This window comes from Drosophila teissieri, chromosome 3L (genome assembly GCF_016746235.2).
Source record: "Drosophila teissieri strain GT53w chromosome 3L, Prin_Dtei_1.1, whole genome shotgun sequence".
Taxonomy (NCBI): domain Eukaryota; kingdom Metazoa; phylum Arthropoda; class Insecta; order Diptera; family Drosophilidae; genus Drosophila; species Drosophila teissieri.
Genome location: NC_053031.1, coordinates 21834340 through 21861396, shown reverse-complemented (window position 1 = coordinate 21861396; position 27057 = coordinate 21834340). Strand labels below are relative to the sequence as shown.

At 43.3% G+C, this 27057-nt stretch overlaps 1 protein-coding gene across 3 annotated transcripts; it reads left to right on the top strand.

The window, feature by feature from the left end:
• Positions 1-3701: 3701 nt before the first annotated feature.
• On the top strand, positions 3702-17970 carry LOC122617657. Of its 3 annotated transcripts, none has more exons than XM_043793585.1 (3): positions 3702-5474; positions 17003-17191; positions 17852-17970. In XM_043793585.1, the coding sequence occupies exons 1-3, from the start codon at positions 3872-3874 to the stop codon at positions 17968-17970; spliced, it is 1911 nt and encodes a 636-aa protein (XP_043649520.1). In that variant the 5' UTR covers positions 3702-3871. The 3 variants fall into 3 exon arrangements, with proteins under 3 accessions (XP_043649520.1, XP_043649518.1, XP_043649521.1); XM_043793583.1 differs by having other exon boundaries at positions 16940-17191; XM_043793586.1 differs by lacking the exon at positions 17003-17191.
• Positions 17971-27057: the final 9087 nt, after the last annotated feature.

The window sequence follows — 27057 nt, the reverse complement described above, 5'->3', positions numbered from 1 at the left end:
GGATTCGGATTGGGGCGCATCGTCATGTGCCCATTGCACGCACGTGATTAAAGCGCAGCCCCGCCGCGAATGAGGGGTTCTTGTTGGGGATGAAGGGAAAGACGGGCATTTGGCCAAGACCCGCTTATAAATCAGAATTCGTTCTTTTAGGGACGACAATGAACCCGGCTAAAATGTTGGCGAACGAAATGGAGGGAAGGGCTGGTAACCGCACTACATATTGATAAATAAATAAGATCGCCAAAAGGCTTTTGTCTCTGAATATTCTTTATCGAGTCTCGCTCATTCCGATGGTGGCAGGTTCAATGCACTGGCCCAACTGGTTTCAATTTAAATTAAATATGCAACCCTCAAGATTTACGGGTGGCATCTTGGCTTGGTCCAAAAATTCAATGATCGGAATGTCCAAAAATTAATTGCACCATAGAATTATGAGCGGAAACATTTGCAAATCGTAAGACGATTGACACTTGACCTAGACGGCCCCGTCTTGTCTTATGGCATATAAATTATGGCGCCTAAAAGAGCCGCAACCATAGGACCGGTCCGATTATCGGACCCATTTTGTTGGCCAAGCCAACTGGCGGCACTTCCTTATCCTCTAGAAGATTTTGAAGTTCCAGGTCCAGGTACAGGTCCGGGGTAGAGGTTGTCCAGGTCTCGGGCCAGACATTCAAATCACCCGGAATCAATCAATTTCGGGATGGATTCGGAATCTTTGGCGCCGGCGGTCTATTCGGCCAAAGTAATATTAGCCCATCTAGGCGGCGAGGTCACAGTCAGGTTATCTTTTCCTGCAAAATCGTGCAAATATTCTAGGCTCATCGAGTAATTTGAATAATTTTTAAACATGAAGAAACTTGATGCACAAATCGGCCGAGCGAAAGGGATAATTTATGCTAGGGAATCCAGAGGTTGTCCACTTGAATTTTACTCTTTTTATTGATATTTCAGTCAGTTTGCAATGCAGTGCAGATGACTTTTGCATATATATATATATATGTATTCTTGAACAGTATAAAAAGCCGACTGAATATAGCCATCCGTTCGTCCGTTTATGCGCAAGCTAGCCTCTCAACTTAAAAGTTATTTAAATGAAACTTTCCGAAAATCGGGCGATTATATCATAAAGCTGTCATAGGAACATTCAGGAAATTAATGGAAAATAATAAAAAGAAAAAGTAATTTCTCTGTTTTTGTTCGTCAATTTTTTTCTGTATTCAATATATTTCAGTTTGCCAAAGCTTGCTTTCTTTCTTGTTTAGTATTGTTTTAAGTAGTCCAACATATGTAGGAATTAATAGTACTGCTGCTGATGAATCAACATGAATCTTGGAGATACATAAATATAACAGATATTGGTGATTCTGAGAGGAGGACCAATTTTTTGGTCAAGGTGTGGGCCAATTGACTTTTGGCCTGCCCACGAGCCACAGTGCTGCATTCATCTTTTGCTCAGTCAGGGGTTATTAACGCAATGTGTCTCGGATCTCGGGTATGTCGTGAAACGTGATCTTGCGGTCGGGAGAAAGGCGAAACGTAATATTAGAATGCCTTTTAATTAGCTAAGATTGCTCTAAGACCGCGTGATTACATAAAGCAATGGTACAGTTGCCAAGGGAAGCTGGCCGTTTGGCAAGGCTAACAGCCAAGTGACAGCTTTAATTAAACGGATAATGGAAATCGGACGACGGAGGCATACCGCATTATCGCCGGCTAAGCTAAAACCAGGATTAAGCACACCGTGAACGGAATTTCATTTAGCGGAGACAAGTTATAATTGAAAAGATCATAAATACGGCTGCCTCATCATCTTCATCCCTGCTCGATTCGTATTACGAAGTCCGCCTAAACGTCTCTCTCTTTAATATAAGATCTACATAGCCAACAGGCACAGCGAACAGCGACAGGTATGCATATAGTATACATATACCTCCGTAGCGCTCAAGATCATGATCGCAGAAGAAGCCGAGTTGAGTTATGGTCGGTTATGGCCAGTCACAAATTTGACTACGCGCTCATTTGCGCGAATTGTTTTTTCCGACTCTGTATTCGGGCCGCGCCGAAAGGTTATTTACCCGCCTCCATGTCAATACAGAACGCGGACGCCGGACTCTGACCCTCCAAACTCGCAGATCGTCACTACCGATACCGTAAGCTGGCAAGTCGGGCGGTGGCACGTTAGTCCGGTCCTAAGGGGGTGGTGGTGGGGGTGGAGCTCGGTCGCCGTCGACATGATCTACATAACATTTGTTGCTACTAATGGCTGCGTATTGCGAGCCGCGCCAAATATGGAGATAAATGTCTAGTGGCCAATAAGGTCCGCTTGGGCCAGAACGTAGACTTGGTTTTACCTCAAGATTCTTCAGAAAGTTGGCCTTAACCTTTCACAGGACCATTTGGTTTAGAGCTAGTCGAAATCGGATTGTCATATATGTATTATATATATCTTACATAAGTTCAAAGATTACCTAGTTTCGAGGTGCTTAAACCATTATTATTATTTATTATGATATAGCTCTAAGATATTTATTTAGGTCAGTACCTGTGGTCTGTCCCTCAAGACTATGACTACGGCTTAGACCAACTTGAATGCCGATTTTATGCAATACATTTTCCAACACCTTTCTTGCCCACTCATTCAGGTGATCTGAATTCTAACTGTGGTTTGCTGAAAGCGCGCGCCGAACACAATGATGCCTAAGGAATCAGAGCGAGTTCCTATTGCTATTGCCGTTTCGAATGCCATTGGCGTTGCCTTTCCCGCCTCAACACTTTGTATATCGATATATCATTAGCGCTCTTTTGATTTACAATCGCCTTTTGTGCGCGGATTTCGCTATTTGGCCTTTTGTTGGGTCTTTTCGAGGAGAGAGGCTGCGCGAGGAGACCGCAAAAGTGGTTGGCTAACAGATAGTGGCCCATAGCACTTTCCTACCAGCCAAGTCGAGCAGCAGCATTTCAGCATAAACTGAAATTCCGCATATGCAGAACGAATGAAAGTGTTCTCCATCCCGCAATCGGTTTCAATGTGGATCCTGGGCTAAGTCTGTGGATCGCGTCTGCGGATGGTTGCAACCAACTGCGGAGGGAAAAGTTGCTAGACCGACGATAATATCCCATAATATGAAATCAAATTGGAAAGATACATTATTTGTTTATTAACTTCATTACTTCATAAATGTCTAAATGGGTTCCTGGATTATATGGGATTCTGCTTTATTCAAAGTTTTTACTCGAACGGATTGGTACGCAAATTAAAGACAAATAGCATTCTTAATTATACCAATTATGAAATTGAGTATTATAGATTTAGAGATTGAATCCATAAATATCACCGAGTAGTCGAGCTGCTGCGAACAGCAGTTCGTGAACCTATGTGTTTAACCTTAAAACCCATCAGATCGAGTGACTGAATTCAAAAAATACTAACATAAATGCTCGGGGAATGTTACATTGCCAAAAATCATATAAAACCCCCTAAAGCCCAACTGCCTCCCACGCTATAGCGCTATAATGTTAGCGTTCCTGTAAGTGTTAGCCGGGCTAGCAAACGCACATCGAACTCAAACAAGTGTTAGTTCGACTTGGCTGCCGTCAAACTGGTCTCAAACGACTAAGCCGGTCCAAAGCCCAACTTGCAGAGCCGCCAGTCAGTTGCAGTTGGTCGATCGGAGCAAGCGGACGTTTTAGCGCGAGAATCGAGAAGAATAAGACCGCAGAATTGAAGATCGAGGGCCTGCGAAGACTAAAGAATTTTCGAGCCTGGACAATCGCGATCGCGTGTGCGTGGTTAGTGTGCGTTCGCGAGAGATGTGCCGCGTTTGATTACTTGATCAGAGATCCAGGGCATCGAAGGTCACCACTTTCAATGGCCGTTAGACGCCACCTGCTACTGATCCTGCTGCTGATCCTGCAGCTGATCGCCACCACGCCGGCGTCGCGCAGCCTCAGCGTTAATGGCAACAACATTTGGCGACGGGTGCGCCTGGTGACCAGCCAGGAATCCGATCGTAACGCCTACCAGGTGCTCAAGCCGAGTAGCCGTAATACCACCAGCACCACCACTACCACCAGTACTACTACAAGTACCACCACTAGTACCACTACTCCGGCAGCTCCTCAGTCTCAGCGATCTGCCAAACAAATGGATCTCAATTTTCCGGGTGGCAATGTCTCCAGTGCTGCCCGTCTCGAAATGTCCACGGAATTCTTTGTGGTACCCACACTATCGGCCAGTAGTTCTAGCAGCACCACATCCACATCCACGACCACACCAGCCACGCCCCGTCGGAGTTCGGGGGCGAAGGCGCGAGCTGCCGGCACCACTGGACGGGTGACTCCCGGAAGCAGCTCCAACAGCACGCCTCCCAGCATAGTGTCCACCCACTTGCCCTTCGCAGGCTTACGCAAGGAGCCGTGGGTGGTGCCGGTGCTAGTCCTGGCCACCCTCACCATGCTTATGATGGCAGCCTTTGAGATCTTTGTGCTCTTCAAGGCCTGGCGGACGTCGCCGTCGCGAAGACACCTTTTTCTGGGCCAGATGCTGCTTCTCGGACTTTTCGCCTGCGCTAGCTTAGGGGCCATCATCACCGCTCAGCCCTCCTTGATCAGTTGCGGAGCCATCCGCTTCGGAGTGGGTGTGGCCTACGCCCTGGTCTTTGCCGCCCTGCTGGTCAAGTGCGTATTTCTGATTAGTCTGAATGGAGGGGTGTACCTGCCAGCTCCATACCAGGGATTGCTACTCCTCTTTGCGCTGCTCATCCAGGTGGCGATCGGAGGTCAGTGGCTGCTCACTCAACCACCGGAGGTATACACCACCAGTGTGCCTGTGATGGGCAGTGGCTTCCTTAGCACCACGGTGGCCTCACAGACCAACTACTCGGCACTGTTTTACCCCACGTCCTACACCACGCTGGACGGCACTCCGGAGATCTACACCCGGATAGCGGCGGTCAGCACCGTGCTAATACCGCTCTGCAAGACCCAGTTCACGGAGCTGCTCTTCTCGCTGATCTACATTATCTTTCTGATCGTCTTCATCGCCGTACTGGCCATTAAGTCGCGCGGCATCCGGGACAACTACCGTGAGGCCACTTACATTGGGCTGGCCATCGGGGGAGCCATCCCCATCTGGCTGGGATGGATGCTATGCGGGCTGGCCGTGGCCGAGCGGCATAAGGACGCTTGCGTGGCCTTCGGCCTGGTAGCCACTTCCGCCACGGTCTTCTTAGTGATGTTCATGCCCAAGGGCAGACAACTGGCGGCCATGGGCAAGGAGGGCCTCTACGTGGAGGACCGCGAGGAGCAGTTCAGTTCCCTGAGCCGCGCCGGATCAGGCTACTCGCCCTCGTTCTTCCACTTCAAGCCCATAAAGTACGGCGTGATGAGTGGTTGCGGACTGCCCAACTCTGCATCCAACACGGGCCAGGGGCTCAGCTCAAAACACTGCTCCAGTGCCAACAATGGAGGTGGTAAGTCCCGCTCCTACGAGCTATTTCTTCTTCAAATTTGTCACAATTTCTGCCCGAGGCGATCGGACCCCACTCAAGCTGGACACAGTTCCATTTTAGCCCCATCCCTCTGCCCTTGACAGCTGTCAGCCTCTGTTAATTTTGTAATAACTTTCTTTTCTTTCTTGCCTCATGTGCGCAAAGGGGCGGGGCTGGCAACCTCTTGAACTCTTGTTTATCCATTTGTTTGGTCTTTCTAAAAGCAAAAACAAAGTCGGGGGAAAAAATCAAAAGTCTTAACTTTCAAACACTGTGAGCTTCAGCAGACTGTAGCCAACGCACAGTGGTATAAGTACCTAAAATGAATACATGAATCGAAATATATTTCACAATTTGTAGGTAGAAAATTACTAAAAAAAAACACATATCTGTTTTTTAAATTGAAATGCTGAAGGCAATTAGCTGGTCGTAATCATTTGGGTCCAACACCATTGTTTATTATTATTCTCAATTCTCAATCATTATTTTTCAATCAGCATTACATATTTGTAAAAATAGAAATAGAGTGGAAACGAAAATCCACTACTCTGCTGCGGCACTCTCGGTGCAAATGCCAAATAAATAATTAGACAATTTCACGAACCGCGCCCTGTCATTATTTTCATTTGTTTTGGTTTTCATTGGTTTTGCATTTCCTTTTCACTTAGTATGTGAGGCAATTTTCCTTTTGCTGCGCTTCATTTGCTTGTATGTAAATGTTAGCGCTTTCATTTCTCGGCCACTTGCAATTGTGGGCAATTTTCGCGGCGAATTTGCGTAGCTTGCAGCCACTGTGCGACGGCATTAACTGGGCTTAAAATTGTTTTGCCGGGCCGTGTAATTGTTTGGTATATTAATTTTTCCGACGCCACAGTCGTCGTGTAAGCCAAGTGTGAAAACAGCTCACATCCAACGATCCATCTGTCTTTTAGCTTTCGTTTTCATTTTCTATGTGAGAACGTCCAGGTTCGTGGGTTAGGTATTTGATTAAGTTTTCGCTGCTGCGGCTTAAATTATTTCTGCCGATGCAAATAAAGCTATCAACACCACTGAAAACTTATTCGTGAAATTTTCTCGTTGGTCGGTGATAAATTTCGTTGTCAATGAAATTCGCTTTTTAAAGAGCAACTGGGTAAAGACAATTTAAGACGACTAACAGTAAAAGCTGACTTTGCAATTTTCGGCCATTTATGAACTGCCTGGCAGAAACAATATTTGAATTTATGTGTATTATATTTATTAGTTTTCGTTTTCGTTTTCTTTTTCTAAACGACAAAAAGGAGGTTAAAATATTTTAGCTTTCTAATGAAAGCACAAGTGGAGTGGTCTAAGTGTGTGGCAAACTGGAATAATATGGGGGACTTCGGAGAAGGAAGGGCGCCCAGTGGAGGCTTCAAAATGTGCGTGCTTAAACTACGTAACACTTTACGTAATTTAATTAAAGTAAATACATCACTAAAGTATGATTACAGTCAGCAAAAGCATTTCGAATGAAAATGAGAGAGGAAAACTTAGGGTAGTTCATGTGGAAAATAAAGCAGAAATGCTCTACGCAACGCTTTGCGCAATATATAACTACCATAAGCCTACCGAAATTAAAGACATACATTTTGTTAACAGAAGATGCATATGGCATTGGACGTTGTTAACTATTTTAAATGATCAAATCTATTCACGAAATCCAGCTACTGAGAGCTGCAAAAGGTTTTCAAATTATTACAATGCGCTGGAAGGCCTTAGTAGGAAGCGTTATACGAGTACATGGCAGCTACTTGACGACGACTTCAAGTCCAAGTCCGAATCCGAACAGTATTTGAGCTATGCATTAGGGGCAGGACAAAAGCCGAGGTGCAGCTGAAACTTTGGGGAAGCTGGAGCCGAATCTGGAGTTGGAGCCACGGCCCACAAGCCAAAGTGCCTGTGGGCAGCACGGGCTTAGAGCTCAGCGCCTCGTATTCCGATTTCAGTTCCAATTCCAATTCCGGCTTGGTGCTCGGTGCTCGGGTGAAGAAAGGCAGCAAGTGAGGCAGCCGCCAGCGACAGACGAAATATAGGTAGGTTCGTATATAGATAGATAAATGAGAGATATAGTGCTCTGGCCCGGCTACATATATACACGTCAAGCTGTCTGCAATTGAAAGTGCATTTGAGGGGTAACAGAAATCCACGACGAACGAAAAACTAGGCAGCAGGCAGAAACCTTAAGAGCCAACGACAAATGTCTGGAGACACACGGAGCACAGCAAAATCAAAGTAGGCACAAAGCTTAACAAGCAAAAGAAGCAAACATCAGCCGAGAGCTGCAATCGCTGCCATTATCGTACCCAGACCAGACCCATACCTCAGCCCATAGTCTAGCCCGATCCAATCCGATCCGATCCAGAAACATGTGTGTGGGTTGTGTAGTTGTCTCGCTGACTCTCCGACTCCGACTCCGACTTCGACTTCGACTTCAACTTGAGCCAGGGTGAGTGAAGTGAACCAAAGGGAACGACAGCAAGGGTTTCGGCTTGATTAAGGGCACAGAAAGAAAAAACTGGAGCTGCATGTGGGCAGCAGCTGAAAATTTACATAAGGCGATGAGGCAAGAGAAAAATCAAAAGTTTTTCCCTTTTCGTGCAATTGCTTGGGCTGATTGAAGAGCAAATGACTTGGGCAACGAACTTGATTTGGCTGGCACGTTGACAGCTTAAGGAGAGGCAAATTATGTGCCCCTGAAGTAAGATGCATCTACTGCTGGGGCTCTCGATTATTGGATCATTGAATCTATTGTATCCGATAAGAAATAAAACGTATATATAAATAGGCTCTGCACGGGCATTTATAAAAATGCAGAACAAAAACAAGAGAGAACGCTATAGTCGAGTTCCCCGACTATCTGATACCCGTTACTCAGCTAGTGGAAGTGCGAAGGAGAAATTTCAGCACTGACAGTTGTTGGCGGTTTGTGGGCGTTAGAGTGGGCGTGGCAAAAAGTTTTTTGGCAAATCAATAGAAATTTTCAAGACTAATTAATAAATGAAAAAATATCAAAACATTTTTTAAAAATGTGGGCGTGGCAGCTTTGTGCGGTTTGTGGGCGTTAAAGTGGGCGTGGCAAAAAGTGTTTTGGCAAATCGATAGAAATTTACAAGACTAATACAAAAATGAAAAAATATCAACACATTTTAAAAAAATGTGGGCGTGACAGTATGGGCGGTTTGTGGGCGTTAGAGTGGGCGTGGCAACATGAATCGACAAACTTGCGCTGCTTCTATGTCTCTGGAGTCTGTATGCTTAATCTGAACTTTCTAGCTTTTGTAGTTCCTGAGATCTCGACGTTCATACGGACGGACAGACGGACGGACATTTAAAAAATAAAAGTAATAGCTAAACATTGTTATCTCTACCGCCAATTATTTATGAAAACACAGAAATTTGGAGCCCTTCCATTGCAATCAATGGTTTAATTACTTGAAATGTACTAATACATAAAAGTCTTAAAAAACTTTCATGACCTTAAATAATAAATTTATGTGATACAAATTAGGAATCTTACAACTGGTAAGCCGAAACCGCAGGGTGAATCGGAAGACATTTCCAATAAATCCATAATATCAAATTTCCTGCCAAGCCTTTATATATACACATTCACTAGCACTTGTGTGTGTGGTCGTTGGCAGCAAGCAGTTCGGCACATAATTCACTGAACAATTTGCAACAATAAACTAAACGACAGCTAACGGCGTTGACGCCAAGGAATGAGCCGGGCCAAAAGATTCCAGGGCAAGGGCAGGAGCAGGGGATCAGTGGACCGGGGGAAAGGGCGCAGACAGAGGCCAGCTCTCGATGATTGCCGCCATGAAGTCAAAGTCGAAGGCGAGGAACGAACGCAGATTGACAGCTGCAGCTTGGGTCTTTCGTGCACTCAGAAAAATCGCGATCTCTTTTTAATGGATTTGTCTACATATGCATTGCATAATTAGTGCTTAAAAAATATTATTTTAGTACAAGAAGGAAACTAGCTTCGAAGCTTAACAAGAAAGAAACGAAACTTGCTGAAAGCAAGTCGAAGTAAAATGAAAAATAACCATTTGCAAATAAAATACTAATGCACACCAAAAAAGAGATTATTATGACTAAAAACAGATAAACCATAATTTCTTTTATATTATTTATTGTAATGATAATTATATATTGTGAACAACAATTTCAATTCCTTATGATTGTGACAGATGGCCGGGTGGGCATGGCTATACGACCCAGCCGTTGATATAGAACAAGAATATATATTCTTCAAATATCGGACTAAAATCAATATATTTACTGCATACGTGAAAAAAGCTTATAAATAATATTAATAATTCCTGTTAAATTATTTAAACTGCAAAAAATATGAAGTACCATTGATGAATAATTAACCAACTTATGTGTTCGTTGTCTAAGTCATTTGATTTAGCTTTCATAAAACCCATTATTCAACAGAAAATCTGAGACATCTTTAAGTGAGTTAATCGTGTCGTGTGTATTTTAACATAATTTCTTGCTGTGTGGGTTCGGATTCGGCTGGATGCGGCCGAAAGGATGTCGTGGGGATGAGCAGCCTTTTGCCGCTGATTGAACGAGAGTTCAAGGTTGCTGGGCTGCTTTAATTAGAGTCGCATTGTTGTAAGTGCTGCGGGCAGCTGTTAACAACGAGCGGCGCGATGACAGGCGGTACCACAAAAATAGATACTCGTACATACTTCCGTTGCCGCTGCGTGATGTTATCATTATACCCTAACCTCTGGGGTCCGTACGCTGAGAGGAGTACTGCAACTGGAATGTGTGCGCACATGGCTCCCGAGACGATTCAATGACCTTATCGGTCCGCAGAGTGTCCCATCTTCGACTTGGCAATGACGCCACTTGGCCAGTTGGTCAGTAAGACGGCCCCATCAATCTGGGCATCTGCAGTGGTCTTTGTTCTCCCTTCTCGGTGTCTCAGTTTTTTGTTATTTTATTGAGTGACTTTATGCCAGGCAGCCACATACATAAAATCGATCATTCATACCCGTGGAGCCGAGCAGATCCAAGCAGATTCGAGCAGACCTTGGAAGGTTAAAGCTTGTCGTTACACTCCAGAGGCCCGTGTAGAAGTTTTTTTCTATTTGTCTTATATGTTTATCGATCGATGGGGATTTGTCAATAAAGAGCCCAGGGAGGCCACATAGTCATTTAACTGTGCACTGTCCAAAGATTGGCTTTGTATGTGTTATTTTTTTATTTTTTGCACACTTGAGGACCTAAAGCTTAGCTCAGACGAGGTTTCTTGTGTTATTGATTGATACTTCCAAAAGGCGGCTTCATTGTCGTAAACCAGTTATCCCCATGGGGATTAGTTAAAAGAAATCTCATTTATGTTATGAGAAGTGCATAAATTATGGCCATTATTATATTAGATTCCTTTGTAGAAATTATAATTTGCCCACAAAACTAATTGGAAAGTATTAAGTCCCTGCCTGAAAATGTAAACCAAAGTTCGTTCCTCCATTTTTTTGGTGCTGCAAATAAAATATATTCTTATATACCCTTATATCTTAAATTGTTGTTGGAAAACACATTTTTCATTTATTCAGCGAGCTAAATATAAAAGATAGCACAAACTGTTATATTTGATTGCCTAGGCTGTCAATTATTATATCCAAATTTAATGCAATCTAAAAAACACATCATACCACAATTTCCATTAAATGATTTTTGTTAACCTGGCTTTGTTTAGAGCATAACTTTGCCGTGGGGCACCCATCGAAACGCTTCGACCAGCATCAGCTGTCGAAAATATGACATAAAAAAGATTCGATTAGCCTCAATTGTTCTAAAACCGCTGCCAGCAGGCCAAAGACTGAGGCAACGAACTTGAAATTAAAAAACCAAAGAGCAAAAACAAAAGAACAAAACAGAACAGCGCGGGGCAGAAAACTTGACAACGATGATGGGCAAGATGATAATCATGATGATGGCGCAATGTACAAATCTGTGAAGTACGTGTTGTTGAGTATCGTAACCAACTTCAGTTTGCAGTCCGCAGCGGCGGCTGTTTATGGGACTTAATATATGAGTTTTGTAAATGCTGCCAGCACGTGCTTGAAACGAGCGTCACTGTATATTACCACAAAATTATAGCGGTTTGCAATAGGAGCCGCTGCCACGGAGAGCCGGGCAGGATGCTGTGGAGTGATGTTATTTAGTTTTGCCTAGAAGTGCCAGCAGCCGGCCAGCAGCGTAATCGATAACCAGTTCCGAATTGCGGCATTGAAACCGAAAGCGGAAAAACTAACTCAGGTCTTGGTACTAGCTTTTAGCCCGACCCAAAGCGGTTTAGGCCATCCGATCGCAGGGGGCGAGGGGATCTGAGAAAGCCTATGGAGCCAGTGAACCGCACGCCAACTGCACATGCTGAAATTATTACGCTAAATTGGCCAGGAGATCGCCTTGGCCTTACGGTATATGCATCGGCTCGAGGTTGTCGCCCAGGGATAAAAGAATAGGGAGGGGGCATATACGAAAAGTGCGATATGATTCCGCTTAAAAAGAATGACTGCCTTAAAGTTAATCCTTTGCAATCCCTACTGCTACAAAAAGTCATTGCAAACAAGTTTATATAATAAACAATCTACAATAGAAAACAAGAGAGAACGCTATAGTCGAGTTCCCCGACTATCTGATACCAGTTACTCAGCTAGTGGAAGTGCGAAGGCGAGTCTTCAACACTGACAGTTTTTTTTCGGTTTGAGGGCGTTAGAGTGGGCGTGGCAAAAAGTTTTTTGGCAAATCGATAGAAATTTACAAGTCTAATACCAAAATGGAAAAATATCAAAACATTTTTCAAAAGTGTGGGCGTGGCAGTTTTATGCGGTTTGTGGGCGTTAGAGTGGGCGTGGCAACATGAATCAACAAACTTGCGCTGCGTCTATGTCTCTGGAGTCCGTATGTTTAATCTCAACTTTCTAGCTTTTGTAGTTCCTGAGATCTCGACGTTCATACGGACAGACGGACAGACGGACGGACGGACAGACGGACATGGCCAGATCGACTCGGCTACTGATCCTGATCCTGATCAAGAATATATATACTTTATATGGTCGGAAACGCTTCCTTCTGCCTGTTACATACTCTTCAACGAATCTAGTATATGATCGATAAGTTTGAATTAGCATGAATAGTGTTCGAACATTATTGTTTATACCCGTTACTCGTAGAGTAAAAGGGTATACTAGATTCGTTGAAAAGTATGTAACAGGCAGAAGGAAGCGTTTCCGACCATATAAAGTATATATATTCTTGATCAGGATCAGTAGCCGAGTCGATCTGGCCATGTCCGTCTGTCCGTCCGTCTGTATGTCCGTCTGTCCGTCTGTCCGTATGAACGTCGAAATCTCAGGAACTACAAAAGGTAGAAAGTTGAGATTAAGAATACAGACTCCAGGGACATAGACGCAGCGCAAGTTTGTCGATTCATGTTGCCACGCCCACTCTAACGCCCACAAACCGCCAAAAACTGCCACGCCCACACTTTTGAAAAAGGTTTTGATATTTTTTCATTTTTGTATTAGTCTTGTAAATTTCTATCGATTTGCCAAAAAACTTTTTGCCACGCCCACTCTAACGCCCACAGACCGTCAAAAACTGCCACGCCCACACTTTTGAAAAAGGTTTTATTATTTTTTCATTTTTGTATTAGTCTTGTACATTTCTATCGATTTGCCAAACAACTTTTTGCCACGCCCACTCTAACGCCCACAAACCGCCCAAAACTGCCACGCCCACACTTTTGAAAAATGTTTTGATATTTTTTCATTTTTGTATTAGTCTTGTAAATTTCTAACGATTTGCCAAACAACTTTTTGCCACGCCCACTCTTGCGCCCACAAACCGCCAAAAACTGTCAGTGCTGAAGACTCTCCTTCGCACTTCCACTAGCTGAGTAACGGGTATCAGATAGTCGGGGAACTCGACTATAGCATTCTCTCTTGTTTTATATATGCAAAGGTTTGGAAAACCATAATGAGGACCCCAGAAAGATAATTCAAGTTCAGCTTATACGAAAATGAATCTATGGCTTCTGGTTTGCGACTCTGCAGTATTGTTATACGCGGCTATGCACCCATCTTTGGAGCACTCACTTAGTTGAATTGTAAATTGAATTGTAGCAATTTGAAGGTCATACGCGCTTAGCCGAAATATGCAAATTGCCTAGCGTTGCGGCCATGTGAAAAATGCTTTTCTTCCGCCTCGAAATGGGTATGAAAATCTACGAGGCGCAGTTCATGACAATGAACTCTGGCTGGAGTTGTTGTGGGGATGGGGGAGTTGGGTTGAGATGGTATGGGATAGGATGGGATGGGATGGCTTAGAACGAACGTGGCCAATTAGTTATAATGCTGCTTCGTGATATCACAACATCTGGCAACTCACTCTCAAAGAGCCAGACAACGGCCAAGGCAAAAGTAACAAACCTTTGGCGCTGCTGCCGGAGGCAGAAAGAAAGAGTCAACGCCGAAGCCAATGAGGAAAGTCTAAAAAAGCAAAAAGCCAGCGCTCGGCGAAGAAATTACTCAAGTCTGCAAAGTATGTAGCAACTAACAACAGCAGCAGTAACAACAGCAACTCGGCTGTGGCAAGAACAACAGCGGTGAAGGCAACTGGGCAACTGAGCAACTGGGCAACTGAGCTGGGCATACAACAAAAACGAACAATGACAATCTGCACGTAGCAATCAGTCAACGTGCGGCAGTTGGTTTAACTCCAACTTCTTGCCAGCCAGATAGAAGATACTGGGCCCAGGGTGAGGAAGCAGATGCACTTGGGGCGGGGGCACTCCGACAAACTGCAAATGCAAAATGCAAAACGTGGCTCTGTCTTCGCCAATAGAGATGGCAATTTTAATGAATTTTCCCCAGCCGGTGAAAAAGGCAGAAATAATTAAATGCAAGTGAGGAAAAGTAAAAACAGTCGAGCAACACACGGAAAGTAGAATTAAAGGTGGGAAAATAATGGAGATGAAATAAATCGCCCAGTTCAAGAAGGGAAATAATTCATAAAAAGAATTTCTACTGTAGCCGGAAAGACATGCGTTTTGTACATATTTCTGTTGCCGCATGAATACATAACTTAAGTAGGATAACGCCATAGAACCAATTAATATGCTATGGATATTCAAAAAATTATTTTCCCTTACCCTAGAAATGGAAAAACACCATGACAATATATCATTCAAAAATTGGCATTTTGACAACCCACAAGATCTCATCACAAAATTAAGAAAAATTTTGGCAAATCGATTAACAAAAATTCATGTGCATTTTATTTTCGAAGATTATGTAGATCTATAAAAGGGAAAAACACTTTTAAGCATTGTTTTTAATATGTCATTCTCAAGTATTCCTGCCATCTCTATCAATATAGAATTTCTTGACTCCTAGAGCGGCCTCACACATAGATACGTAGTACACCAACGCCAAAGAAATCCAATTTCTAAAATGGCAATATATTTTTGCACTTAATTAGCGTTTAAGTTATATTTCGTCTCGTTTCGCTAAGTTGGCTGTCAGCTGTGAGCTAAAGTAGCATATTTAACGCTGGCGCACATAATTCATAATGGCCAAGTGAGCTGACAGACGGCTCAAATCGGAGAGAAAGATTTTCTAGTTGGCCCAAACGGAATTAAGCCAAATTTGCCGCTTCACCTGGCGGCTGCTGCTGAAGACTAGTTTTTTTTTTACGCGAAATGCAAAAGCCTGCCCACTGCAGATACAGATACATATACATATACATATATAAATATATATATATACACGCACGGATACAGCTACAGATTACGATTCTGGCCCAGACAAGAAGTTTCATTTTCTGACACATAATTCCACTTTCATGGTAGGGGAAACAGAACCGAAGTCTCACAAAAACAAGCGGGCTTAATTGCAGTATTTGTTCTAACTTAATTAGAAGAGCAAGAGAGTGCCACGGAAAAAAGGAGGTTGGCATGTAAGAGCAGCATTTAACACCGTTCAGAGTTCAGATCCCCCGATTTTCCAGCCTCGGCTTTCGTCCCGGTTTTGTGGACTTTTAGTCGGTTTTCATGTCATTAACACAGTTTGCCACACTCGTTGAATTACAGCAAAAATCGTACGTTATTGCCCCAGCTGCAGTCCGTTTCTTTATCTTACATTTGTAAGGCTTTGGCCCTCTTAACTTAATATTAACCAGAAGTTCAGCGGCCAACTGGATACTGGAAGTAAAAATTGCAATTGCATATTTTTTATTCGGCGTCGTGTAAAAATTGTGTAGCAAACCTCTGGCTATTCAGCTATACAAGTTTTTTAACCCTTTACGGTAATGAAGGTCACACAGCTCCGTAAATTAATAAGCACGGGCAAAGCTCTTTTTAAATCCAACACAAAAAGATTAAGATTCCAATGGATATAGCTCGGGTTTTTTGCCCAATACCCGTAAAAACAAAAATAAATACACACATGGGACTTTCTCCATGGCTCGGGGGTGCAGAGTTAACCCATTGACATGAAATCGTTTGACATCATTAGGTCCGCCATAAATTGGCCGGCAAAAGTGTGAAATATGGCAACATAATTTCCTTGAATTGGGAACATCTGCGTCTGGGTTCGGACATTGGGTCAGGCCAATTAAGACTGACCGTGGGCAGAATTGTGACATATTTACTAATTTATGTGCGAGCATATGGTTATGGTTGCAATCTAAGCACATGAAAAAACACATATATATAAACAATATATATAAATATACATGCACACCCATTTATTACTTTATTTTGTTTAATTTTTATTTGTCTTGTCATGCATACATATGTCATCTGAAAACCACCGCCAACCAACACGACACTCATCTACAACATCAACAACGAACACAAAAATATACTCCTCATCATCGTCATTACCATCATTATCATCATCATCATCGCTGCATCGACACTATATACATATCTTCTCCTTATCGTAAAAACATACTTCACCATATCATCACCCTCAAACCTTTTTAAACGTAATCAAAAAATTCTCGACACGCTCACGACTCGCACACTTGCATATGTCATTTCATAATCCATTCGTGTGGTATCTGTAATTTTTTCATTACCCTTATGTTCATCAATCATTCGGAACCTATTTCATTATTGGTTGACTCTTTTGGTTTTGTTTCCGGTATTTTTACCTTTTCGAAACTCATTGAATTTACATTTATTGTCAAAAAACCAATAATTACTGTACATATATGTTTATCCTATACGTAATACTACCAATACGCGTGTGTGGGTCACGACTGGTTTTGTTAATGGTTTGGTTACTCTGGGATCTGGGCACTGGGACTCCCAACCACACACGCACCCACTCCTCCACCACCGCACGACCGCACCACCGCACCTCGCACCACCAAACCCCGCAATCCGCCGACAGATCGGGTTGCTCTGGTCACCGCCGCACCGCCGAGTTATACGCGTATGTATCACTATTTTCCAGCACACCTGAGTCCGCACCCGTTCTGCTATTATCCTCCCGCACCACCACCACCACTGCCACCGCAACCACCGCCACCACAGCAAGCCGCACCGCCCACGCTCACGCCGTTGACCCTCAAACAGTTGGGCAACTCGCTAACCTCCATGACACAAGCGGCGCAGTTGGCCAAAACGTTGCGCTACGCGCCAGGTAATACTCGCCGATTGCTGACGATCCGCTAGGGATATTACCCTTTGTCTGCAGGGAGGGCATCCGAAAGTGATGTATAAATATTATGCCACCAGATTCGATACAGTGCACGCAATTATTGCATACCTGTATACATTCGCAGTTTTGGGTTACTGTACTGTAAAGTCAATAAGCATTTATAGATGTATTTTCTAATGAATACTAATTTAACATCTTTATTTATTTACACTTTACTAAATTCATGTTCAATTGATTCAAAAAAATAGATTTTTTTTAAATTGTAACTTAATTATTAGAAAACTGCAAAGCAAACTATAAAACTATGTATATACAACTCATGAAAAGTATTCAATTGTTGATACATGTTAATGGTATTGTTCCAAGTGATTTGTTATCCGATTTATGTAAATGTATGTTAATTAAAATTCTCTTTAAATTAGCTGACTTCTGGACTAGTCTTCGTTATTTGAAACAGTCGAAACCCAGCTAATGTAATGATTTTAACAATAGATAAATATAAAATGGGACCATTTAACATGGCGGTTGTCATAGTTTGTAACCCCATTAGGGATTATGCATCCCTGCAATCAAACAGTACTACCCATATGCAATAAAGCTGTTCTTAAACTCCGAATGGATAGTAATTCTGGCTTTTTCTAGGCATGTTTATACGACCAGACGAAACGAACCTCTACACCACGCTGGAGCCCACGTTGAGCAGCAATCCTAATGTGTACTTCCAGCGCAGCGGGGCCGTCCATCCCGGCATCCTGTACTGAGTATTCCGTAAATCCCATAGGAGCACCGAGTATCGAGAACACTGGAACTGAGTATTTTTCTTATCTTTAAGGTACGGCTCCCAAGGAGCAGCAATAAGCGAATGATATTCCACGATCATTTCACATAGTGTAATATTTTTGTCATAACTGCTAAGATCTTTGCATCTAAGTTTGCGATATGAAGAATACATATAGCGACCTAGTAGATTAAGGATCGGGGACCCGACCTGACCCCAGGAATTTTGATATATTCCTAACGGTCAGAGGGAAAGAAGTTCATGGATCTGCAGAGTGCAGTCCTAGTTTAGCAATATCGACCATCTACACTGGTTACATTATACACTCTCGCGGTAGCAACGATTCTATCAAATAAGTCTTAAAAGGCAGTTTGCTGGCCTTGATTCCTAAATAATCTTACAGAGTTATTTTTGGCTTGTGATTTATTAAAGTAAATTGTACTTCAAAAGATCTTATAATATTCGAACAGCTCTGCTGCTCTGAAAGAGCTCAAGAACGCAGGGGTAAACCATATGGACAAAATATATCTGCAAAACTTAGTTCGAATTTCCGTTAAGAACATTAAGTATAGTTGTACAAAATATGCAAAATTAAAGCAGTGAGAAGTCTCTGGAATCCACCTGATGTTCGTCGGGTATATTTGTACAGATGTTTTGCTCCTGCGAACACACATTCTCCAGTAAGTAATAGCCTTAATAACCATTTGTCTAGCCACGTAAAACAATCGCTTAAGCAAACACGAAATGTTGTACATATTACAATGGCCCCGAGCCAAACACATACACACACTGGGTGAGCAAGCCAATCTCAATAAAAGAAAAAATACCGAATAACAACTCTCGATTGCCGCACAGGAACATCAGCAATGACGATTACAATTAACTATAATTGCAAATTATTCGCATCGCAATGCCTATTATCGCCTACTTGGCCCACAGAGGGGTCGCTCCAGGAGGAGGATTCCATTGGATGGAAAGGAAGAGGGTGGGACGCGTTGGTTAAGGTTGGGATCTAAGTGCGGGGAGGATTATTGGATGCCAACGCGGCGCTACATGTTTCAAATAATTTGTTAACGCCTTTCAGCCGGCGATTTGTTTGGGTGCAGCTCGTCCGGAGCTAGTCCAATACGGCTGTATTGGAATAGATAAACGTTCGACCATTATCGCCTGGTTCTAAGTGCTCCACGGATCACTCTCCATTGCGAGGTGCGACGACGCCTCTGACGACTTGACCCCATATATGGCCTGGTGTGGTCCAGGGACTACCACTGCTTCTACTGACCACGTCGAGTGCATGCCGAGGGCGTGTTCGCCAGGAGTATGCGAGTAGCACCTCCACTCCATCCCCACATTAATTAAGTGCAACAATGCGGGGCCGTGCGGAGGTTGTGGCAAGGGCGGAATGAGGCACGGCCGGGCAACATTCCCATCCACATCTCCAGGCAGTCACATCATTCGCTCGTATTAATGACATTTCTCACGAACATTTTACCAGGGCAGTCTACACAAGGAGCTCTTGTCCAGCCGAAGGCACTGAGATAAATGTTTGGGCAACTTCAATTATCCACAAAGGGATGCCATTCTAGTGTTTTCAATCACACTTTATAGCAACCATAAAGAACGTATTCCAATTACGTTGCGCCTATGTTTCAACAAAAAATACATTTTTGCATAAGCTAAAATGATTCAATAGTATATTGAATTAAATTATGTAACAGGTATGGAGCATAATTACCATAAGGTACATATGTATATTATTGTCGAATCTATAATCTAGGCTGTCTTCCTAAATTTGCGAGATGCGGAAGTGGAAACTATGTTTGAACGTCTGAGGCCTTTGAATGTTAGACATAGGAGCTATTATGCTCATAAAGGTTTTCCGAAGCCGACAGCCCCTTTGTACATGATACTTGGTACCTTGGTATATTAAATGTAGATACATAATGAAGATATTGCTGGTTTTTAGTAAGGCTTAAAGTTTGAATTGTCTTCGGGTCTTTCGAAACCCACCCGATAGGTCTACATAAGACCATTTATGTATCTAATTATACCCGTTACTCGTAGAGTAAAAGGTATACTAGATTCGTTGAAAAGTATGTAACAGGGAGAAGGTAGCGTTTCCGACCATATAAAATATATATATTCTTCAACAGTATCAATAGCCGAGTCGATCTGGCCATGTCCGTCTGTCTGTCTGCCCGTCCGTATGAACGTCGAGATCTCAGGAACTACAAAAGCTAGAAAGATGAGATTTAGCATGCAGACTCCAGAGACATAGAAGCATCGCAAGTTTGTCGATTCATGTTGCCACGCTTACTCTTACGCCCACAAACCGCCCAAATCTGTCACGCCCACACTTTTGAAAAATGTTATAATATTTTTTCATTTTTGCATTACATTTTTAAATTTCTATCGATTTGCCAAAAAAAACTTTTTGCCACGCCCACTCTAACGCCCACAGACCGCCCAAAACTGCCACGCCCACACTTTTAAAAATGTTGTTGATATTTTTTTTAATTTTTGTTAGTCTTGTAAATTTTGTTCTCTATTTGCTAAAAAACTTTTTGCCACGCCCACTCTAACGCCCACAAACCGCCAAAAACTGTTAGTGTGGAAATTTCTCCTTTGCACTTCCACCAGCTGTGTAACGGGTATCAGATAGTCGGGGAACTCGACTATAGCGTTCTCTCTTGTTTTATAAATTTGAGACATTTGCGGACATTTATACGTACATTCTTGTATATTCTCGTATTCTTGATCTGTTTTATAGTCGATATAGCCATTATCAATCAAGTCTCTCATGAAAGTTCCCAAGCTCCGTAGTACGGAACAGTGTTCTAATTTATTTTTATAATTTATTTATATTATTTATAATTACAGCAGTTTCTTTTATATAATTTCGGGTTTAAATTAATCTGAATCGGATGAATGCCGGTAAATTAATTGAATATAATACGAATACGATTAATTGAATATGCACGGTATATATAACTTGTTTTTTGATGTATAGTTGGGTAAAAAAGCTTCAGCTTTCCGAAGCTAGTATCCTATCCTTTTTTATATAAAGAATACATAATTTATTACTATTTTATTACATCAACATAACACAAATTTTAGCTTAGCATAAAAAATTTCATTTTATAATAACCAAAATGGTAAGTTTTGTTAGTTTTAGGCATGCGGTTTTGGACAGTGCACCCAAGGTCCGATGTACAGTACGTCCAGTCTCAGAATCTGCTTCTCGCTTTGCAGTCGCCTGGCTTCAATTAGGCGCGCCTTCAAATCACAAGTCAATCAAAGTTGTTAGATTCGTCGTCCTCGTCGTCATCTTCATAGTCAGGGAGTCACAGTCGTGGTCGGCTGGACTCGGACATCGTGGTTCCGTCGCCATCACCAGTGGGTTGACATCTCTTGACATGGCACACAATGTTGCAGGACCCAGAGACTAGGCATCGAGAATCGGTTGTAGCGAATCGGGAGTCGGGATGGTGTAGCCTGGAGCCCGGAGGCGGCAGCATCAATTACAACATCCATGACAGGCACAGCGTGAAATGTTTGTACATTTCTTGGCGGCGCTTCCAAGGGGACCAATTAGTCCTAAGTGGGCATTTCAAATGGACTCCGGCAATTAGCCAAAATCGAAGCCAACAATTTCATCATGGCTCAACTATCGCCCTTCCACATCCACATTGCTCAGGTCAGGCCCATCATCATCGACATCGCCACTATCATTATCATTCTCGATCGTTATCGATCTGTCCATCACTGCAATTTATTTGATCAATTCATTGCCTATGTCCGTTACCTATACCTACACCTACATACATTCCTTTGGTCCTGCTCTTCCATTTTAATCTCACTTTTATGTGCATCCCTTGCTTCCAGGGGCATACCTTCCGACGTGCTAATAGCGATTTGGTAACGCTTTATGGCATAATGGGTATTAGCCAGCCAACACGATCCCCATCTAATGCGGTTGCGAGCGGGCACAGAATTCGCTGGAGATGGACTAGACCAAACGATGATATCTGGCAGAACCTTGATACAAGCTAAACTAAAACAAGAGAGAATAGCGAACGAGAAATTTCAATATTTTTCTGGCATATCGATAGAAATTGTGAAAAAAATAATAAAATAACAAAAATCAAATTTTTAGAGTTAGAGTGGGTGTGGCAACATCAGTTAACAATCTTGTCTCTGGAAGCTGCATCTCTTATCTCAACTTTCTAGCTATTATAGTTCCTGAGATCTCGACGTTCATACGGACGGACAGTCGAACGTACAGACGGACATGGCCAGATCAACTCGGCTTTTGATCTTGATCAAGACTATGTATACATTATATGGTCAAAAGGCTTGGCCTTTTACTCTTCGAGTAACGATTATAATCAAATAACAATTATCTTGCGTACCAGCTAATAAAGGTTTCTTTTTAAAACCAATATGGATTCTGCTTAAATGCAACAATGTGTTTATATTCCGTATTTATTAAAAATAAAACCCTTCACCACACTTCAAAAGTGTTACACAGTATCAATTATTATTTATATTTTTGTTCCTATTCCTATTAACTCACAAAAATCCGGAATTTCCCATAGATATTTCATCGCTACACAGTTTCAGGGAAAATTATAGCAATAGATACCGGTCACTTGCTCGAGCCAACTTCGCCGACTGCCAGTCCTCACTGTCTCATCTCCAAACTCTGGACGACTGACAATCGCCGAGGGCCGCGATATGAGGTATATCCAGCTCAAGCCGCAGCTCCATCTCAATCTGTATCTCCATCTGCGCCTCCATCTGCGCCTCCATCTGCGCCTCCATCTGTGGCTCCATGTGACCACCGTCTGCGCGGCTGTCTAGTCGCGATTTTCGGCCATAATAATTCGCGTTGTTCGTTTGTTGGGGGCATGTGGCGAGTGTACGAGTAAATTAAATTACTCGGCGGACGCGCCATTAACCGTAACATTATCCTTGAATGAATGGGGCTGGGCGGCGTTGGGTTGGCATTACAGCTATTATTGTGGTGCAAATGTTATGACCGCTTTATAGAGAGAGTGCAAGCACAGAGCCCCAAGGGCAGCATCAGCATCACGTTGCTGATTTGATGGTCTTTTTCTGAGCAGAAGGAGCAAGGGGGAGTTGGGAGCTTGAGCTGGGAGCTAAAGTGCCGGGGCTGCGCGATTGCAGGTCGATAAGCTGGCGGTGTGGAGCTGGCATCTAGTAACTAGTAATGCGTGCATTGACCGTGCGGATCTGGGATCTCCGATCTGGGGCCCTGGAGCGCTGGCGTTCACGTAAGTGGAAATTACATTTGCGCCGCGGCCCAGAGACGAGCGATGTCTTCGCAGTACAGTTAACCTCGTTTAAGTGCGCCACGCACTGCCAAACTCCGAAGCCCCTGAAAGCGGACGGGCTGGCTGGGTCCAATTAACAGTTCCAAGCTCCGAAGGAAGTGGATCTGCAGTACCAGCCAACGAGCAGCCGGCCCAGAGCACAGTTTTGTCGCATGCTCCTGCTTCAAACCTAAGTATAACGCGGCCAACTGGTTCTGAGTCCGCTGCCAACACCTTTTCCGCAGTGTTGAGGGATAATAAAAGCCAAAACTCTCTTCATTTAACTGTTTTGATTGTGAGTCCATGGAAGAGAGGAAAACAAGGAGGCTAAATATATATATAAATAAATATAAATTAGTTTGTAAATATAGTTGATTGGTGAAATGTACATTTCACATGCACCTTTTGAATAACTAAGAGAAGAGAAGATGTTGCCATTTTAAAAATGCTAATTCTCGTCTAAAAAAATCTACGAAATCAATAATTTCTTTCTCACGAAAACTGTTTTGGATTTGGGTAGAACCACACTAATCCGAAATCCGATTGTGGTGTCTTTCGACCTACGTCCTTATAATCTATCCTCTTTCTGAATTTCCAAGCAATGTCCAAAAAATGGTTAAACTGGCATCCCTGCTCCAAGATCCATGCTGGGAGAATCGGCAAGCGGCTCTGGCAGCAACAACCCGGCATACGAGTTTATAGCGGATGCGTAAACGTAAACGCATTTGGCTCAAATGCCGTTAGGGCCTTTGACTAAATTGCATAGCCACATGGGCCCCTTGGGCTGCGGATTCCTCCTCGACTTCGACTTGGCATCTGGCTATGCGCTATTTGCTATTTGCATGTTGTCCGGTGAGACGCCAGGCCAGGAACAAGACTCTCCCATTGACATTTTGTCTCGTTCCTGTGCTCGTGGCTTGGGCTCTTTGGCTACGCCTGCCCTGGAATGGAGAAATGTTAATGCATTACATACGAGTAGTTATCGATCGAAAGCCGCCCAGCTAGAAGCCTCACATTGAAGCATCTGGCATCCAAATCCCATTTGACGTAATCAAGGCAACAGAATGTGGGCAACCCAAAAATGTTTTGGGTCATTGATTCCAGTCGCTATCCACTGATCTTAACGGTTCTTTCCACTATTTTGTAATGGGCCAAGATCAATTTACCAATCCGCGGCCAAGAAGCTGGGTTTTGAGTTGAGCGCTCGCTGGAGTGTCTTCCCTTTTATGTGGAGTACGCGCAACTGAGTCCCCATTGATTAAATAACCTGGGTCCATATAATGGAAATCAAAAGAGACCCAAAAAGTTAAACTAGAGATTGGAGAGAATAGAGAAAGAGTCGAAACGGGAATACCCTAAGCCTGATCAATTTAATAGAATCAGCTTAATATTCGGATATGGTTTAAAAATTATTACTTAACATTGCTTTGGATTTTTAACGTAGTCTTCCTAAAAACCATAAAAGTTACCTGGCTTACATGTCGGTCCTCCAAAATACGCCAAAGTTTCTAAAAATAATCCAACCAACTTGACAAAGAGCACTGGGAAAATGTTCAGTACAAACTTCTTAATTATTTTTTACGATCTTCGCTGAATCGACTACCATCTGAAGCTCTCTCAAAAGAAATCCATTTCAACTGACTTTTATGGCTGGTTTTTATATGCTTCAATTGAATCCAGATGAATTGGGTCAAAACGTTCCAGCAGCGTTAGAAGGTAAATTAAAATGTGCCCACGTAGCTCAGCATTACAGCTACAGGTTCATTGAGATGTTTCGTCATCCCGAAAGATGTGTTTATCGACAATACCCAAAGGGGAAGAGGAAATGTAAATCGGTGAATATAATTATGATTTATGCTTAATGAAAGGCCAGCCGCCACGTGTGGCTTGTTAGGAGTGATAATACCCATCTTATGAATAATGTATTTAATCTGAAAACACCGAGAGCGAAACTGAGTAATTTATATTTTAAATGACTTTGCATATGGGCCGGCAAGATGATTAAAACCGCTTATGACCAAAATGCATCATTCTGGGGTGTTAAAATCGGGCTCTGGTTTCTCCGCTCCTTAAATGGGTTAGGGTCCATAAGTGTTTCAGCAATTGCCAGAAGTCAATTTTCTAATGACCGCGATTGTGGCTTCAATCACGATCTCGTCCTTGTCCCTTCAAATCATCCTACTGGGATCTTCATTGTATGCAAAATTCTAAAAGGGAAAATGAAGCCCACAAAGTCGTGCGCTAAATATAAAATTTAATATGGAACTTACACATGTTCTACAGATGCACCAAATGGCCCGCCTGACTCTTTAGCCATTTGATGATTATCCGTGATCGGTTCTAGTCCATCTGCTCTGGAGTGGGCTAAAAGCTCTCACGCGACTTGGAGACCGAGGGATTCGGGGTCATTCGCTGATTTTTTACGACTATTTCTATCTTTAAGATACAAGTTTATTTATGGCCGTGCTGTAAAGTGCACGAGTGTGTAAAACGCAGGGAATGACATTGCAACACCCAGTGAGCAGGATCCGATCCGAATCTTAAACCAAATCAGAATGGAAATGGCCCCTCCGGTGGGAGTGCGTTTGGATGGCATGGGAATAAAGGGGAGTATGTTTGGGTACAGGAACCACTGGCAGGGCACTAAACATGCCGCTCCAATGTGGGTAAGTTGACTCGACTTTAATGTGCCTGGGCAGCTAAATGCAAACGCACCAAGGCCCTGGGGTCCCGATGCAGCCACTGTGGGGGCCGCCAGCCATCACGTTTGAATGCTAAAAGGGTTCGGGCCACATCGCTTCGATTCCCGCTCCCCACTGCTTTTTTTTCCGCTGATGCGTCTCTGGAAACCAGTTTCCACAAGGAGCTGCAGCGGCAGAGGAGCGACGGACGGGGGACTCCAGACAATTGACAATTTAAACGAATTTCCTTCAAACACAGCACTGACATGGCCCGGCACAAATGACGAATAGTGGCGGATGCCCAAGCCAAAGCCAAAGCCAAAGTTTACGCATGAAATATGCACCACCAGGAGGCAGACCCAGCTTCCTTACCCTTCCTGGCCTTCGTGGCCGGTGGTTTGTGGTCAGTTGCTGTTGCCAGTGGCCAGTTGTAAGCTGCAGATCCAGGGACGCACGTCTGAAGTGTCATTCATCTGGCCATAAACGCATTATTCAATATGCACTGAGAAGAATTTGTGTGGTAACATGAAAAATGGAAAACTGTGTTAAATAATGACAAAATATGGTGAAGTAAGCACTACACTGTTCAGATTTCTCTCACTGCATCAGCTAGACAAACGAGGGATCGGCAAACGGACAACAACAACAGCAGCATTTGTGGTATCAGCAGCAAGAACAACTTCAGCAACAACGACGACGTCTGACTAAATGCCTCATACTGTGCGCGATCTGAGGTTCAGGCTCCTTGACTATCTGTCCGCCGGCTGATCCGTCCGCTCGGGTTTCAAGGTTAACAAGTTGCATTTGCAATTTGGCACTAGGACTGACTGGCCTGCCAGACTTGAGACCCAGTCGGAGCAGAAGGACGGAACTCGACATCTTTTCCCAACCCCTTCGACCGCGTCAATGGTGAGAATTAAATGTTTATGCCTTTTGTTTGGCCAGAACACCCTCTCCCCAGCAGCCCCTTACCATCCTACTACACCGCTTTAGGAAGCGACCTGCTCAATACAAAGAACCGAAATCAAAGATCCAAAGTGAAGTACAGCAAAA